This window comes from Petaurus breviceps, unplaced genomic scaffold, assembly GCF_028583685.1.
Source record: "Petaurus breviceps papuanus isolate PSGF00001 unplaced genomic scaffold, PetGlider_PUasm1.0 90792, whole genome shotgun sequence".
NCBI classification, from domain to species: Eukaryota; Metazoa; Chordata; class Mammalia; order Diprotodontia; family Petauridae; genus Petaurus; species Petaurus breviceps.
In genome coordinates this window covers 3799287-3815548 of record NW_027187347.1, presented here as the reverse complement: position 1 = coordinate 3815548, position 16262 = coordinate 3799287, and the positions used below count along the sequence as shown (strand labels likewise).

The 16262-nt window shown below is 37.5% G+C and overlaps 1 protein-coding gene across 4 annotated transcripts in view; it reads right to left on the bottom strand.

Moving 5' to 3' along the window:
- DZIP3 (DAZ interacting zinc finger protein 3) overlaps window positions 1-16262 on the bottom strand; it is a 119972-nt gene that overhangs the window by 62618 nt on the left and 41092 nt on the right. For all 4 annotated transcript variants that reach the window (XM_069069813.1, XM_069069816.1, XM_069069815.1 and 1 more), the window contains exons 7-8: window positions 5540-5654; window positions 3920-4039 (exon numbers count right to left, since the gene is read on the bottom strand). In XM_069069813.1, coding sequence (XP_068925914.1) covers window positions 3920-4039; window positions 5540-5654 — 235 coding nt within the window. The remainder of the gene's footprint in view (window positions 1-3919; window positions 4040-5539; window positions 5655-16262) is intronic.

The following is a 16262-nucleotide window of genomic DNA, read 5'->3' as shown; positions in this document are numbered from 1 at the left end:
TCTCTCTCTCTCTCTCTCTCTCTTCTACTCCTCTCCCCATCTCCATCTCCCTATGTCTCTCCCCCCACACACACACTCCCTTTCTTTCTTTTCCTTCTCTCCTTCCCTCTCTCCCACCTCCTCTCTCCTCAGGGTTTGAGGATATGGACTAAAGGTTAATAGGCTCATCTGGAAAGCTGTAACTTCAATCTTATTAGCCTGATACTCCACCTAACTGAACTAAGTTCAATAGTCACAAACCCACTCTAAGGGTATCTACCAGCATATCTTATAAAATGGTAATGTTTTTGTCAAGATTGGAAAGATCAAACTTTCTCTGTATCAGGAGACTTTTTTTGCGTCATGTACCCCTATGGCAGTCTAGTGATACCTAAAGACCTATTCTCAGAATAATTTTTCAAATGCATAAAACAAAATATGTAGGGTTATACTGAAATAGAGATATCAAAATACAATTTTTTAAAAAGGTTCAAAGACCCCAGGTTAAGAACCTCTGTTGTTTAGGAAAGCAATTATTTAACTTATCCAGAGAAGCCAGGCTATGGGATCTTATTAAGCATTTCCAGAGGTAACATGTGAAAACAAATAATCAGTATTCAAAGATGATAAATGGATAGCTATTGCACCTTTTCTTCAATATCCTGATGTGAAACCACCTCTAAGCAAAAGGTCAACAGATACACACAGTATTTTACATATCTGTCTTCATCTCTTTTAGCCAACAAAGGATTGAGTCTGTAGGGTATTGACTTGCCTGATTAACTAGAAAATTCCAGATCTTGCCAGTCTTCAAGAGGAACAGAGCTCAAATTTAGAAATCTCATGTTCTGTATCTCTTGCTCCTACAGGGTACCTCACTTAGGCCTCCTTCTCTTAAGTCACTGAATTCATTCAGAACCATCCTCTCATCCCTAGGCTTGCTACTGCTGTATATCTGTCTTTCCTATTCTCTAGAGCTCTCCTGTTCTATACCTCTTACAGCATCTGGCTCTCTCTTGACTGCCTAGACATAGTTATCTAATCTGATAATCTCATTATGTTAATGTCATAATGCAAGAAGATTAAGGAGCTTTTGAAGGCTTTCACTCTTGTTCTTTATTCTAAGATCTTTTTGCAGATGATAATTATTATTTAGCCTCTTATATTTAACAATGCATATAACATACTAAAATGAATAAAGCTAATAAAATTGGATATAATCCAGGAATAAAAACTAGTCTGTGCCAAGAATCAGAGAAACAATAGGCACTTAATAAATTCTTTTAAGGCTTGTCTTAGGTTTTTAAAAAATTATTGAGTCTATTTGAAAATCTTTTTTTTTTTCCATGGACTGAAGAAGTGAAAATTTGCACCTATTTGACAATATGGTTTCAGGTAACAGCTTGGTAATATGATATAGCTCTATAACTACGTGTCTGTGTGTATATGATATATACATATATAGCATGCTTACCTATTTACAATTTTATAAGTTATTGTTATGTTTTCACAGATTCCTTAGATCAAAATCACTGGATTTTGATCAGGAAATATACTTACATCAGTGAATGAATGCTGGCACAGAAACTCCTGCCACCAACACAGATCACAATTCATCCCTAACTTAGTCTTAGAAAGCTTCCCGAGGGACTAAGAGTTTACGTGACTTCCCCAGAGTCAAACTTAAGTCTGAGCCAAGACTTGAACCCAATGTCTTCTTGACCTTCAGGCCAACCCTTTATCTATAATGCCACATTTCTTATTGCTTCTTTGGCATTCTGTAGTTGAAATTGCAAAAACTCTAGCAGGTCACACCTTGAGCACCACAGCAACACAGATACAAGCTTCAATCTGGTAGGACAATAAAATAGCAAAACCCAACAGCAATAGACTAAAACTAGACTTTCTTCCCTACTTTGCTGTTAAAGGTTACAAAGATTCCCAATTCTCAGTTGGAGTCTGAAAAAAAGATTCAATATTTTAACCATTGGATTTCAACTGAGTTTTACTGACACAGATAACAACTCATTTATGCCTCAGTAATGAGTTTTTATGTTTTGCTACAGCCAAAAAATTTTTACCAGTTAATGGTCGACCTCTAAACTTTGTAGTGATAAGCCTCCTCAAAGTTAGCTAGACTGGACTAATCTGAGATACATAAGCAATATAAACATACAAGAACACAAGAAAAAAAAATACAGAGCCCTAATTTGTACTTTTCTAAGGCACTCAATATTGAAAATTCGTAGAAGTGTGTTTTCCCCACATCTACAAATCAGTGAAGATTGTTAGGTCTTGGATTACAAGTTCCTCAGAGTTTTCTGTCATTGATCCTTATAACTGTCTTGCTCTATTTGGGAGGAATTATCCAAGTGTCTTTTGATAATATAGATGCTTTCTCATTGATAAAGAAAATAAAGTGTATTATAATTCATAGTTTAAAAGTAACAAGGGTGGCGAGGTGGTGCAGTGAATAGAGCACCGTCCCTGGAGTCGGGAGGACCTGAGTTCAAATCTGGCTCAGACACTTAACATAAAAACTACTGTGATAGTAATGGCAATTAAAGATTCCCCTGTATTGGCTTGGTTTTCAAATTGATTGTGTGAAAACCCAGAGCTTATTAATACCACCTGTGGGATGGACTTTTTGATGTGAAAAGAAAGTCCTGAACTGGGAGGAGCTGTGACGTAGATTTGGAGAGACTAGAGAGAGGCGGAAGATCTTTTTGGAAGCAGCACCTCGTGGAGAGAGAGAGAGACTAAGAGAATTGCTGGTGGTCGCTTTGAATTGCCCTGGACTTTTGAGACCTGCCCCCTGAGCTGCCAAGGACTGAGGAGACATGGCTGTTTTGCTGGTACTTTGTCTGTCTGTTTTGATGTTGTTTTGCCAGATTTGTCCACTGGTGAAAGACAGTCCTTTTGTTGAAGAAGTCCTGGAACCTGGCTGTTCGCTAAGAAGCCCTGAGACTGTCCTGCAGACAGAGAGTGAATACTGTCCACTGGTGAGGGACAGTGCTGTTGTTGCAGGGGTCTGGAGACTGTCCTGCAGACAGAATGAATACTGTCCACTGGTGAAGGACAGTGCTGTTGTTGCAGGGGTCTGGGAGCCTTTCTGTTGGTTCAGAAGCCCTGAAGAAGGATTTTCTTGTTGTATGTTTACAGAAATCCTGGGAGAGGGCTTTGCTAATGTGTTCAGGGGTTCTAGGACTGTTCTACAGACAGAGGATGAATTCATGAAGGGACTGGCAATGTATCTTATGGCCTTGCTAAGCCTTGTCTCCCCAGGAACTAAGATTGCTGAGAACTTGCCTTGTGTCAAGATGAAGAAAAGACCTCAATTTGGGTATTAAGTGCTGTGTTTAAACTTGATGTAACTCTGGGGTAGATTCAATTGTGATCCAGGGGTGGGGAACTTTTGACCTTATGTTTGGAAACTAATCTCCATTTGAGAAGAGGGGCTTTGTGGTGGACTTAATTAAGGTATAGCCTAGGGGTGGAGAAGTATTTAGAACAGAGACTTTGTAATTGATTGAATGATTGGAAGGTCCTGGGGTGGGGTAGTACTTGGAGATTATTTAATCATGCTTAGTAAATGCTGTATTTTGAATGATGTCATGTTTTGATCTTCTCTGTTCTTGGTTTGTCACTGAATAAAATAGAGAGCACCTATGCTGGTATTTTGAACCTGGGAAGTTGCCTTTGCTTGACATTATATTACAACTACCCATGTGACCCTGGGAAAATCACTTAACCCCAACTGCCCTCCAAAAAGCAAAAAACAAAAACAAAAAGTAACAGATAATAACTTTGAATTATGATGAAATGAAGGATTTTTAAAGTAACATTTTAAACAACATTTGGATACTTTTTTTAACTATTGTACTTAATTTCAAAATTTAATAAATTCCAAATTTCCCCAGTTTTATGAAAATGACAATACCTTATATTTAGATTTCTTTAAAATATCAGTCTCACAAGATCGCTCACAATCTGGGTAACTGCAGATAATTTCCTTTTCTATATGATTTTCATATTTTTTAATGTAGTCATCAAGAAGATCCTGTGGAAAAACAAGAAAAATTCATGCATTGACAATTATAAAAAAGGAGAAGAGATTGGAAAGAGGAGGGAAAGAAACATAGGAAGGGAAAAAGAAAAGTGAGGGGAAAAAGAAGAGAAGGAACAAGAGGAAAAGAAGTGAGGGGGGAAAAGAAGATAAAGAAAGGAGTGTAAACACAAAAAGGTGGATATTGGTTGTCTTTTTTCTTATTGCTGGAGTTCAGTTTCCCAGGCTCAGGCTAAACCATAATCACCTGAAGGACTGATCTCCTTTGAACTCATAATTCACAACTGTGCTGAGTCACATAGGTTTCATGCCTAATGGCTCTGAGCTCAGGGGCTGAGTCTTTGTTATATATTTTGGGAAGTTGGCATTTTGTTTTGGGGGTTTGCTTATCGGAAGGGTGGTTTGATTTCCTGATCAAGTCTCTGAGTAGCCATTATGGTCAGATTCTCCAACTGCTCATATGTAAAGGCCTTTTCTCAATCCAGAGGTGTGTGTAAAGCGTATAGCAATACTGCTTTGATTCAGGCAGTCAGAGCCCTGTCTGTTGGTCTTTACATTAATTTCTCTGTATTTTCTCTAACATTCAAGGGTGCTGACCTTTCCCCTGAACTAGTGAATGTAATTAAAAGTAGGATTGTTAACCCCTTTTTGAGCAGGCTTTCCTAGAACAGCAGATCAAAGAATCTGTGCTAGCAGCCATCCTGGGTATGCTAGGGTGCGTTGTTACAGAGAGGGAGGAGGGGGTAGAGGCCAGAAAATGTTTCCTAGTCTTAGATTTCACTGACTCACAAAATCTAAGTTGAAAAAGATTTCAGAGATTTATGCTGACTAAACTGGTGTCTTTGGGTCTCTCCTTCTTGTTTCTTGTATAAATAGCTAAACTGCACTGGTTTTTTTTTTTTATCCTGCTCCTAATCCAAAGTAAAGTCCCCTTTCATTGGCTCTTTTCACTTGGAAAGTGTTTTATTCCTTTGTCCCTATTACAAGTAAATTATTTTACCTTCATATATCTCAGCATTCACTTTCTGTGTGAGTTAATTGACTGGTGTTGGGCTCTACTTCAAAAGGTCCATATTTGTTAAAAGATCCATAGTGAGAACAAAGCTTTAGGAGTAACTTTTATCATAGCAAGATGAGTAAAAATTACTAAAACTCAAAAAACAACCTAATGTTACCTACTGTTACCAACATCTACCTCTGAAGAAAACCAAATGAACTGACTTTGAACTGGCATCCTTATATGGTGCCTTATAACTTAGGAATTTTAGTAGATACTACCCTTTTACTTTCTATGACACATTAACAGACTTCCTGTGTTACAAGGCAGAGGTTCTGAACTTTGAGTTTCAGATGTCTGTTTACACAGCTCACATCTTACATAGATAACTGTTTGTAACAGAATTCGCCACAAAGTTTGTGTGCCCCAGCTTCATTTTTGGCAAATGATTCCAAACATTATGGCATTGTAGATTTTAGACTTAAATGTTTTCTTACTTGAAATGTTTCAGGTATGTCTTCATCTTTTATATGGTCTATACCATACCAGTTTTCATCATTATCTTTTATTTCTTGCTTGCTTTTTTGAAATTCCAGTAATCCTCCATTATATCTATAAAATAATTTTAAAGACCATTAGCTCAAACAGATATGTATGTATATACATATGCACACATAGAATGTATCTTCTATTAATTTTATAGCCTTAATTGCTGTAAAATAAAATGTTATAGAAGACAATTTTGATCAAATAGTATTTTATTATTTATTTATTATTTGTTAGTATATTTATAAATTATTTTTAAATATTATTTATTATTAAATATATATATATATTTATACATTATTTATTAGTGCCTGGCTTTTATTTAATAGATCCAAGCTTAATACTATGCATCCTTCTCCAGTTATAATAAATAAATTCATTGATTAATTCAGTGGTGGAATTCTTCTGAAAAGCAGTCTGACATTGTCGAAAGAATAGAGAGAAAACACAAGAGTCAGGAGCACTGGATGCATCCTCTGCTCTGATACTTTCTAGCTGTCACCTTATCTAAGACTTTCTTCATCCATAAAATAGGAATCCTAATACCTGTATTGCTTATCTACCTCACAGGATTGCTATGAGGAAGGTACTTTGCAAACCTTAAACTAAAAATAAGCATGAGTTATAATTACTTGCATCTTCAGTCTGAAAGTCTCAAATAAGAATGAGCCATAGTCTAGAAACAAGTAAGCAATAATGATGTATCTCCCTATGAAATGCTATCAACATTTTCTCCCAGATCTCTCATTAATACAATTAGCAGTTATGAGAACATATGGAAGCCAGAGGAGGTGCTGGTCATTCAACTTTTTCCCTTCCTTTTTGCAAAAAGCAGGAGAGGGGTAGTTAGGTGGCTCAGTGAATAGAGCACCAGCCCTGGAGTCAGGAGAACCCTAGTTCAAATCTTACCTCAGACTTTTAACACTTACTAGCCGTGTGAGCTTCAACAAGTTACTTAACCCCAATTGCCCTGTCTTCCTCCCTCCAAAACGTGAGGAAAAAAAGCAGGAGAGATAAGCAGATGGAAAAAGGGGAAGGAAGAACTGAGGAAAAAACTTTCCCATAAAGCTATAGACTCAAGGTATATGCCCCAAAACTACCAAGTAATGATTGATGTGAGACAGAACCATGGGGAATACAGGAGGACTTGTGGGTAGATGGCAGTGATGAAGGGAAGAACTACAAACAAGAAAAGATTCTGGGAGATGGTAGCAATGAGGAAATTAAGCCTGTAGCAGGGGGGCAGAGACTACCAGGCTACTTGCTAAGAGCCCTAAAGCAGGTCAGGAGCTGCAGAAAATTTCTGGAAAAGAAAGCAGCAAACAGAAGTGCCTAAGATAAAGTAGAAGTTATTGATTAGGGTGATGTCATCAATAACAACAACTGAACTCACCCCATGATCCATAACAATATTATAATCATGATGTTAGGACTTTATTGATTGGTGACATGATTCTTTTGCAGAAGCTATGACCCAAACTGCAGGAAAAGAAATGTGGAAACTCAGCTTGAGCTTTATTTATAATAATTCCCTTTTTCATTCCTCATATTCCTTGCAATAAATCTGCTTTAAGCACTAACACCTTGAAATTTTGTCAAGGGAAGAAATTCAAGCTATCTATAACTATATTTAAAAAACTATTACAAATAACTAGGAAATGCAAATTAAAAGAACTCTGAGGTTCCACATCATACCCATCAAAGTGGCAAAGTTTACAAAAGAGGAAAATGAGAAATGTGAGTGGGTCTGTGGGAAAACACACAGATTAATGTGCAGATTCTGGCAGAGCTATGAACTCGGAAAGTCATTCTGGGAAAATTCAGAACTATACCCCAAAGTCTATTAACTGTGTATACTCACTGGCCTCATGACAAGAGAGATCAAAGATTAAGGAAAAAATCATGTGCATAAAAATGTTTATAGGAGCTCTTTTGTGGGGGCAAAGAACTGGAAACTAAGGATGTACCCATCAACTGTGGAATGACTGACCACATTTTGGTATATGAATGTATATTATTCTGCTGTAAGAAAGAATTAAAAGGCTGTGTTCAGAAAAGCCTGGAAAGACTTGTACTAACTGACGCAAAGTGAAGCAAGAAGGACTAGCAGAACAATTTATATGAAATCAATAATATGGTAAAGATAAACAGCTTTGAAAGACTTAAATTCTCTGATCAATACAATGATTTATTATATTTCCAAAAGACAGACAGTGATTTATACTACTACCTATATTTTGACAGAGAGGTGATAGATTAAAGATGCAGAAAAAGATATACATTTTCAGACATGGCCAAACAGAGTATTTGTTTTGCCTGATTATTCATATTTGTAATAAGAGTTTGCTTGGTTTTTCTTTTACTTTCCATTGGGAGAGATAAGGAGAGAAAATAAATGCTTTTTAACTAAAATAATACCTTAAATAACACTACGGCATTTCATGATTCATTGCTTAATCATTTTTCAGTCTTGTCTGATTTTCTATGATCCCATTTGGTTTTTTGTTGTTTTTTGCAAAGATACCGGAATAGTTTGCCATCCCTTCTCCAACTCGTTTTATAGATGAGGAAATTAAGGCAAATAGGGTTATGTGACCTGCCCCAGATCACAAAGCAAGTAAGTGTCTAAGGGCCAGATTTGAACTCGGGTCTCCCTAACTGTAGGACCTGTACTCTATCGACTGTGCCACCTAGCTGCCCTTCATGATTCATAGCATACAGCTTTACTAGAAGAACACTGGTACTAACTGATTTTTTTTCAGACAGAAAGATGAGGTCATTGAAAGCACAGCAGAATTTCCCAAATTAAAACAAGCTCACCCTCTTCCTCCTCCTTTCTAGTTCTGTTCAGTTCAGCCTAGTATATCATCTATTTGCAGTGTCTCTCCAAGATGTATGTAACTGATAGACTTCCTATGGGTTGTCTGTCAATCTAACTACAAAGGACAATTCTGTAAAAATAATCAGCAGTATACCCTATTTTGGTATAATTTTGTGTCTTAAAATAAAATAATAGGCTAAAACACTGTGACATGTATACCAAAAATTGAAAAAGTTTTTGATCTTATCAAAAATCAAACTTTAGAACTGACATTTCTGACATTTTAGTTAGAATGGTTATTTCAGAATTATCATTAGAAACTGCACATCCCAAAGCTTAAGTAATGTTTTTCAAATTTGTAATACCCAATTGAATTAAGTCCGCACCAACAGTTTTATACAAGATTGGCTCTTAAATTCAGTGAACCCATTTGGTTATTAAATGAAATCATTGCTCTTCAAAATGGAAGTTGCCATGCATATGAACTTCTTACTGAACCTCTATATATCTTTATAAGATAAAATTAAGCAGAGAGTAATCATTACATTAGGGTTAAACTTTGACCTCTAAAGTATTCATGGAATGATTTACCTTTATGCTAAATATAATATCATATTTTAAACTTCATTAGGTAATGCTATTTGGGGAGGATAATTTGAAAATAAACTTGCCTGTCTGTGTGGTATATCATTCTCACTTTCCCTGACACCTGTTATGTGGTATGACTGTTGAGCTACAGTTTTGAATGGAGATATTTTCTACCACTCAATCTGAATAAACAACAGACCCAGAATTCTACAATGTTTTCTAATCCCCAGTTCAAAATCACACAAGTGTACATGGCTCTAAAGATAGCTAAGGAAGGACCACACCTTCTCTTGCAGTAGAGAGGAATGAGGTTTGGGATCCATTGGGAGTATCTAAAATAATTAAACTCAAAGACCACCAAAGAAGGCCAAAGACAGGAAAAACCCTTTAAAATCGAATCATCAGAAGAGGTAGAAAGGTGTGTGAGGTGGATGGAAATTGGATTCATCTAGAAACCCCCTCCCTGCACCTCAGCTGTGGTCAGCTTCTACTGGTACTGGGCCTCGGGAAGCTACCCACTAATTGCCAATCAAAAGAAACTGAACAAGCTAGCTAAGGCTTTCCTAAGACTACTATAGAATTCTCAGAAACTAAGCCCAAGCCCCTCAGCTAGGGAAGCGTGCAGGGCAACAAAGAAGTTTTCCTCAGCAGGTTGTCACAAGAACTGCCAACAGGAGGGTCTGGCTTAAGGAGGGAATAACATACACACTGAATTGGGCATCTTACCCTACAGGAAAGTAGGGGAGAAGAGGATAAGAGAGGGGATGATAGAAGGGGGAGAGGGTAGTTAGAAGCAAACACTTTTGAAAAGGAACAAGGTCAAAGGAGAAAACAGAATAAGTGGGGGTGGGATAAGATGGAGGGAAATATAGTTAGTCTTTCACAATATGACTACTATGGAAATGTTTGGCATAACTACACATGTATAACCTATATTGGATTCCTTGTCTTCCCAGTGGGGTTGCATGAGGAGAGAAGAAGGGAGAGAAGCTGGAACTTGCAGTTTTAAAAACAAATGTTAAAAATTCTTTTTACATGCAACTGAGAAATAAGATGTACAGGCAATGGGGTATAGAAATCTTTCTTGCCCTACAAGAAAGTAAGGGGGTGGGGATGGGGACAATGGGGTAAGGGATAACAGAAGGCTGATTAGGGGAAGGGGTATTCAGTATGCTTGCATCTTGGGGTGGGGGGTAGGGGAGAGATGGAGAGGAAATTTATAACTCAAAAACTTGTGGAAATAAATGTTGAAAATTAAAAAATAAATATTTTTTTTTAAAAAAGAACTACCAGTAGGAATAACAGAAGGCTGAGAGGATTGAGTGTCCCAGGTTCATCTAACATAGGGCTAAGTAGATTCTGCCTAGAAACAAAATGTTTCAACTATGGGCAAATAACCGTTTGTTGGAGTTCAGTCATTTCACACTCTTCAACCCTGTGTGGGGTTTTCTTGGCAAAGATAACAGAGTCTTCTGAATTCTCCTTCTCCAGCTCATTTTACAGATTAGAAAACAGAGGCAAACAGGGTTAAGTAACCTAACTAGGGTCACACAGCTAGTGCCTGCAGTCAAATTTGAACTTGGGTCTTCCTGACTCTAGGTCTGGTGTTCTATCCACTGCACCATCTAGTTGCCAAGTAATTACTACAAATTCACAAATGTATAGTTTACTCTTGCTTTTTCAGGCAGAAAGGAGGTGAAAGTTCTAGTTGAGGACTTCTTAATCCAGTGTCCATAGACCTTCCCCCTCCCAAAAGGGTCCATGGATAGATTTCAGGGCTTATGTGAACTTAGGTGGGAAGAAGCTACATCTTTTGTTAACCCCTATAATTTAACATTTGCTTCAATTATGAATTTGAAATAAATAATATTATTCTGTGAAAGGGTCCATAAGCTAAACCAGACTGCCAAAGAGGTCCACAGCAGAAAAAAAAAGAGATTTAAAACCCCAAGTCTAAAGAAATGTCTCTGTTTTATAGGTTATTGGGGATAATTGAAAATAAAGGAAAAAAGAGCTTTAAGATTTCTTTTAAAGAAAGAAGAAAAGGAGGCGGCTAGGTGACGCAGTAAATAGAGTACCTGCCCTGAAGTCAGGAGGACCTGAGTTCAAATGCAACCTTACTAGCCATGTGACCTTGGGCAAGTCACTTAACCCCAACTGCCCTGCATTCCCCCCTTCAAAAAAGCAAAAAAAAAAAAAATGAAGAAAGAAAAACAAGCAGAAGTGAATCTTGACTAGAGCTGTGAGGCTGGAGAGTGTTTGAAGCTAACACAGAGAAAGCAGCAAATAAGAAGGATCTCTGAACACTCAGAGCTAAGGAAAAGGTATAAGGATCTTCCCACATAGAAATGAACTGGTCCCTGAAGTGGAAGCAGCTTTCCTACCTCCAAAGAAGAATGAAGTAGATCCAGTCAAGATCAAAGGAAATAGAGGTGAGTATTTGTGGTTCCTGACTCCCAGCTAAGGAGTCAGAGTTGACATGAACAGGTATGGATCTGGGATATGCCAGAGAATCTCCTAAGGTGACGACCACTTTGGGTTATGGTACTGCCACGGACACCCAGTACTTAGTAGGGATTACAAAGTCTGGGGACTGATGGTTGATATTTTCATCACTGCAATTAAGAGAGACAGATTTAGGAATATTTGATGAAGAAAATGTCTCAGAACACGAATTTGGATTTCTGGACCATAGCTTAAGATAGAGGAGCAACAAACACCTGATAAGGGATATATCTGCCTGGAGTCTTGTCCTCTGGGAAGTTCCCTGGGCCCTGTCCTATCGAATAGTTTTTATTAATGATCTGGATGAAAGCACAGATGAAATACTTGCTAATTTGTACGTAAAACAAAATTTGGAGATATTGCTAACCTGGTACATAAATAGTCCATATCCAAAGATCCTCTCAAGTTAGAAAGAAGGGACAAATATCATTGAGATAAAAGTCAACAGGGACAAATGAAAACTTATAAAAATCAACTTCATGTTTACATGATAGGAGAGATGCAGCTAGATAACACTTCCTGTGGAAAAACAAATCTGGATATTTTCATGGACTTTAATTAAACTCAATGAATTGTCAATGGTAGAATATGGTAGCCAATAAAAAGCGGATGCTGCCTAAATTAGGTTAGATGGAGAGGCACAGTGTGCAGAATGACAAAGTAATAGATTCAAAATCCCCTGCCCCGGTCAGGTAACTCTGAGGCACCGTGTCCAGCTCTGGGTGCCACATTTTGGGTAAGACATAGACAAGTTAACAAATGCTCGTAAAAATTTGAAAAACATGGCAAGAAAAATAAAAGAACATATCACACTAATACTGTTTGAGGGAACTGGGGGTGTTTAATGTGGAGAAAAGGATACTTACAGGGAAAATAAAAATGATAGCTGTCTTCAAGTACTTAAAGAGCTACCAACTGAATGAAAGAGGGATTGGATTTGTTCTTGACTGCAGAGAACAGAATTAGAAGCAATGGGCAGAAATTACAGAGAGACTCTAGTTTTAAGTTTGGGTTTTGGTTTTTTTTTGGAGGGGGGAAGGCAGGGCAATTGGGGTTAAATGACTTGCCCAAGGTCACATGGCTAGTAAGTGTTAAGTGTCTGAGGCCAGATTTGAACTTAGGCCCTCCTGACTCCAGGGCCACCTAGCTGCCCTGACAGTTTTAAGTTTGATACAAGGAAATAAGTCCCAACAATTATTGTTTTTCAGTCATTTTTCACTTGTGTCCAACTCTTCATGACTTTATTTGGGGTTTCCTTGGCAAAGATACTGGAGTAGTTTGACATTTCCTTCTCCAGCTCATTTTACAGATGAGGAAACTGAGGCAAATAGGTGTAAGTGATTTGTCCAGGGTCATGCAGTTGGTGTCTGAAACTGGATTTGAACTCATGAGGATGTCTTGCCTGACTCCAGGTTCAGCACTCTAAACACTGTGCCATCTAGCTGCCCCTTCCTAACAATTAGAGTTGTCCAAAATTGAATGAGTTGCCTTGAAACATAGTGTGTTTGTTCTCATTGGAAATCTTCAAGCAAAGGCTGAATAACTGCTTGTTGCTGAAGTTTTAAGGTGAAGTATGAGTTGGACTAAATGACCTGAATGATTCCTTCAAATTCGGAAATTCTATTATTCCCTGAAATCGAAGCAAGACCTTAAACTGAAGGGATGGAAGGAAGGTGAGCAAACACTATCTGCCAATATTTATACCAAAACAGAAACCAGAGACTATAACATACAGAAAAAGAAAAATAGCGGTAGAAATACTCAAAAATTTACAGAAGATAATCCAAGAGGCAATCCAGTCACGAAACCCTTTGGCCTCAGATACCTAGAAATAACTACACAAAGCATGGGAAATATGTTAAACTACAGTTCATAACCCAAGAAAGCAAATTAAATTCCACAGTAATCAATAAGATGTGGAAAGATGAGGTACATGACTGGAATATAAACATGGAAGGCTGTGCCTTAATAAAAACAAAGAGAATAGGTAAGTGGCAGAGCTGTATTATAAATTAAAAAGATCTACTCATGAAGAAACCCAAGAACTAGAAGAAAGAATCATGGTAGAGAATATCTGAGTGAAGATCAGCAGAATGAAAAACAGAGGAAATATTGTCATGGGAATATACTATAGAACATCTAGACAGAGGTACAAAAAAAAAATAGGTGAAAAGTTTGGTAAATGGTTTACAAATAAAGGACAGAGCTATTATACGATAGGGACAGGGGATTTCAATTATGCAGAAATCTAATGGACCTCTTCTTTATTCTAAAAACAGAGCTGCTAATAAATTCTTGGCTTGCCTTGATGGTGATTTTATTCTTCAAAAGGTAGAGGAAGTGACAGTGACAGTCACAATGACCCCAATTCTGACCAACAAGAAAGAACTAGTTGCTGAATAATAGGGAACCTGGGGGCAAGTGACCACTACAGCACAGAATTCATGACAAAGAAGAAAATACTGGAAACATATCTGAACATGCACCCAAACTTTGCAAAGAGTGGATTTCAAAGGATCAAAGAAATATCTCATGTGACCATATGGCTAAAAATCCTATGGGGCAAGTCAATCTAAACAAGTATAGGATAAGAAAGGCAAAGCTGAATAATAATTCCTGTTAAAAAAAAAAAAAGATCCAGGAGGCTTACTGGACTGCCGAGCCTAATTCTGCAATACAGAAGCATTCTGAGGCTGGGCTAAAAGAAGGAAAGGTTTGAGGGCCTTCAAAATCAGGCCACATGAGGATAAGCTGAAAGAAATGGGGATATTAGGGCAGCTAGGTGGTGCAGTGAATAGAGCACCGTCCCTGGAGTCAGCAGGACCTAGTTCAAATCCTGCCTCAGACACTTAATATTTACTAGCCCTGTGACCTTGGGCAAGTCACTTAATCCCAATTTCCCTGCCCTTCCCCATCCAAAGGTAAAAAAAAGAAATGGGGATATTTAGCCTAGAAAAGAGAAGATTTAACAGTGATAAGAGCTGTGAATGACTCATAATTCCATCTGAAAAACAGGCAGTTCGTTGTAAGGCTGCCACTTGGAAGAAGGATTAGATTTGTTCTTATCCTCAGAAGGCAGCAGTAGGAGTAATGGGTAAAAGCTGTGGAGAGCTAGGTTTAGGCTTGAAGCAATGAAAAAACTATCAAAAATTAGAGCTTTCCAAATGTAGAAGGACCCACCATGGAAGATGATAGGTTAATCTTTATGAGAGGTCGTCACACAAAGGCAAGATGACCATTTGTGGAAGTTGTTGAGAGTTATTTAGGTTATTAGAAGATCCCTTAGGTTCACTCCAACTCTGAATTCTCTGATTCTGGATTTGGCTCAGCTATTTGCCATCTGTGCTCAGTCACTTCCCAACTCTGGGCCTCAATTTACTCATTTATAAAATTAAAGGACTGTAATGATTTCCTATCTCTCTTCCGTATTTAAATCCCATGATCCTATGAAATATTAGTATTTCAATTCCCCAAATTCTTATGGTGAAATAGGGAAACAAATCTAAGTTCTTCAGAAATAACTGCAGCATTCATACACCACTGAAATGTGATTTTAGCATATAGGACAGAGTATCCTATCACATTAAATTAAAGTATTTTGATAAATTTTTCAGTACAAAGTACATTTTTACATTATGATTCCTCAGTGAAGCATATTTGGAAAACAGTAAATGATGGCAGCTGCTTTAAAAACAGTCCAAGATTTAATGGTTTAAAAAAAGGCCTTTACTCTTTCTCACTCTTTATTCTCCCCCAGTACTTATCATTCCACAATGAACTATGGTCCCTGGTGACAGTATTCACTGAACACCATTTTTAAACATAAAATATAAGAAGAAAAATATATATAAAAATAGCACTAAGGCTCTCAGGGGTTTACTTTAACGGGAACATTTAATACACACCTCAGGCAACTGGAGCCCCAGGTTCAAAGCACTCCAGAGACATGCATTAACAAATCCATAAACTATGCTCTGTTGTGTTTGACAGATTATCTAAGGATAAAATGCTTCCATTTGGATCATCTATTTATGGTACAATTCAAAGTTTCATGAGTAGTGGTAGTACCAATATCCCCACTGTCATCTAACATAATTCTAAAGTTTATTGTCTAAAGTCAATGCTAAAAATGTAAAAAAGATTATTTTGCTATTAAAGTGGAAGAGAGCCTGAGGAAAAGATAGAAAAGTAGCATTTCTCAAAGCAAAAAAAAAAAAAATCTGTATTTTCAGAACACTCTCCAAAAAATACAGTGCATTAGACTCAAAGTCAAGAGTCAAGTTGATAGATTAGATCTACAACTTCTAGACTGAGGAACTTGAGCAAATTTATGAAATCCCGAGCCTCAGTCTTCCCATCTGCCAGATGGAGAAAATCAGGTTAGGACCACCTGTGTCTTGAGGTTTCATGAGGATCAAATGAGATATGTATGAAAAACACTGGGAAATTATAAATAATGGACTATTAATTGTTATCCTGCTTGTTAGTCCTTACTACAGGATTTTTTCCATCTTACAAAATGATACATCTAGAAGTAGGAGGGACCTCAAAGGTTACCTGTGCCAAGTTTCTCCTTTTATAGATGTCTCACAATCCCCTCGAACTTAACATGTCAGGAAGTCAGAATAAAAGCAATGGAAAGAGAAGGGAATTTAGGATCAGATGCCCTGGATTCAAGAACTTTTGTCACCACTATGGGATTTTGGCCAAGTTACTTAATTAGTCTTGGCTTTAGAAGAGAGTCGGTTGACACACTGGGT